The 2,328-nt window shown below is 41.1% G+C and overlaps 1 protein-coding gene across 1 annotated transcript; it reads right to left on the reverse strand.

The window, feature by feature from the left end:
- Positions 1-200: 200 nt before the first annotated feature.
- Positions 201-1,057, reverse strand: LOC110801299 (uncharacterized). The gene is made up of 2 exons (XM_022006644.2): positions 1,027-1,057; positions 201-907 (listed from the first exon to the last, which is right to left on the reverse strand). Exons 1-2 carry the CDS (start codon positions 1,055-1,057, stop codon positions 201-203), a joined length of 738 nt encoding a protein of 245 aa, XP_021862336.2.
- Between the last annotated feature and the right edge of the window lie 1,271 nt (positions 1,058-2,328).

Genomic DNA, 2,328 nt, shown 5'->3' on the forward strand with positions numbered 1-2,328 from the left:
GTATACTCACAGGAAATCCAATTACACTTGATTGAATAAAAAAGAATCGTCACACCCACGAGGGACGAGGTCACGCATTAGCCTCGTGCTTTTTCGACCCCCTCACATGTTCCTAGCAAGCTTATCATCAAACTTAGAAACACAAGAGTCGTTAGAAATGTTAGCATAACGATGTTCAATGCATGCAATAGTGTCAAACTTCATGCAACTCTTTTTTTCTTGGAACAACATTCATCATCAATAGGAAGCTTAAAACTAGCCTTGGCATCTCTCGCCTTCAAGGTGATAAGACCACCTTGAACATCAATGAGAGCACCCGCCGTGGCCAAGAATAGCCTCCATAAGATAATAGGGGTGTGGGCGTCCTCATCAATATCCAAGACAATGAAGTCAACAAGAAAAGTCAACTTCCCTATCACAAGGGGAACATCATCAACGCTACCCAAAGGGAACATAACCGAGCAATCGGCTAGTGGCAAAGACATAGGGGTAGGGGTGAGATCACCAAGATTAAGCTTCTCATAGATTTTGTAAGGCAAAATTCTCACGCTTGCCCCCAAATCCCAAAGAGAGTTATCAAATTTCAGCTTTTGGATGCTACAAGGAATCGAGAAACTCCCGGGATCCTTGAGCTTTGGGGGAAACAGACTCAAAAGCAAGGCAATACAACTCTCCGGGAGATGCACGGTGTCCTTGGGGCCACAAGTTCTTTTGCCACACAAAATGTCTCTCATGAACCGAGAATAATGTGGCATTTGCTTAAGCGCCTCAATGAAAGACAATGACACACAGAGCTTACTAATAGTATCCAGAAACTTGGAGAATTGGTCATCCAATTTCTTTCCAACAATCTTTTGAGGATAGGGAGAGGAAGAGTAGGAAGAGGTAGAAGAGTAACCTCCGTCGGCTTTACACCATCAATCACGCCATCAACGTGAGACTTCTCTTCCCCCACATCATAGTTCGTAGACTCATTTCAATTAGATCCTTCTCCCCTAGAGCTAGGAGCATCAACAAGCTTAGCACCATCATCTAAAATCTTCTCACTCCTAGTCATGGCCGCTTACATTTGCTTAGGAGCTTGACCTTGGGGTGGGAGACTAGTATGCACTTCTTGTTCCTTGATGGTGCTAGCAAGTTGTGCTAGTTGGGTTTCGATCATTTTTAAATGAGTGTTGGATTGCTTGAATCCATCCTCGAACTCAACATTTTTCTTGGCTTGCACCCCCACGAACGACGCCATAAGAGCCTCAAGGTTAGACTTGAGAGGTGGGAGTGGTGGAGGTGTATTGCCATAACCCATAGGATTTTGTGGGTATTGATTGCCATAGGTCCTTTGCCCATTGAATCCGGGAGGAGGAAATTGAGAAACACCATATTGTCCTCCCGGGTTCGACGGATAGCCCCCACTAGAAGCACCCCTATATTTCCCATAAGGATAGTTGTAACCCACTCCACCTTGATGGTTAGGGTCATAACTTCCTTGATTGTATTGAGTTTGATTACCAAGACCGTGAGATTGACCATAGGGTTCTTGGCCTTGATAGCCTGGCGCTCTATAGTTACCTCAGCCTTGATTATCATACCCACCTCCTTGGCCGAAGCCTTAGTAGGTTCCATGCATTGGGGGGCCTCTAGGTGCTTGCCTATTAAAGTTTTGATTCGGGGGGCCATCATATCAAGGCCTCTCATTCATAGCCTTGGCATATTCCACATAAAAATGTCCTTCATAAGAAGGGCCATAATCCACATATGAAACATTATGCGCTAAATGACACATATTAGTGAAATGCCTATACTCATGACAATTTTCACAAAAGGATGTATCTAATGGCATAGTGTTGTAGGAACTCACCTTGCTCTTCCCACTACAACAAAATAAGCTTTTAATAGCGCTTTTTTCAATGAAAGACAACGCTTTTAAAGCGTTGTTAATTAGCAGCGCTGTTAAAAGAATGACAGCGCTTTTAAAGAGCACTGTCATTTTTTCCTCATTTAGTAGCATTCAATATATAAGTGCTATTAAAGCTCAGTATGGCTGGAAATTTTATGATTAATTTAATTTAAATTAATTAATAGCGTGTAACTAAAAAGCGCTGTTGTTTAAGTGCATTTTTTAATTTTTGTCGGGCTCTTTTTAAATTTTAATTTTTAGTTATTAAATATCTGTAATATAAAAACATTTTAGAGCCTACACAGAGTAATCAAATTGAATACATATAAGACCCAACTTCATTTCTATCATATCAAATAAATGTCTCGGTGTCTCGTACATAACTTAAAATAATATTTGGCTAAATACACAGTAGAATAAAAACACACTACAAA

This window comes from Spinacia oleracea, chromosome 4 (genome assembly GCF_020520425.1).
Source record: "Spinacia oleracea cultivar Varoflay chromosome 4, BTI_SOV_V1, whole genome shotgun sequence".
NCBI lineage: Eukaryota > Viridiplantae > Streptophyta > Magnoliopsida > Caryophyllales > Amaranthaceae > Spinacia > Spinacia oleracea.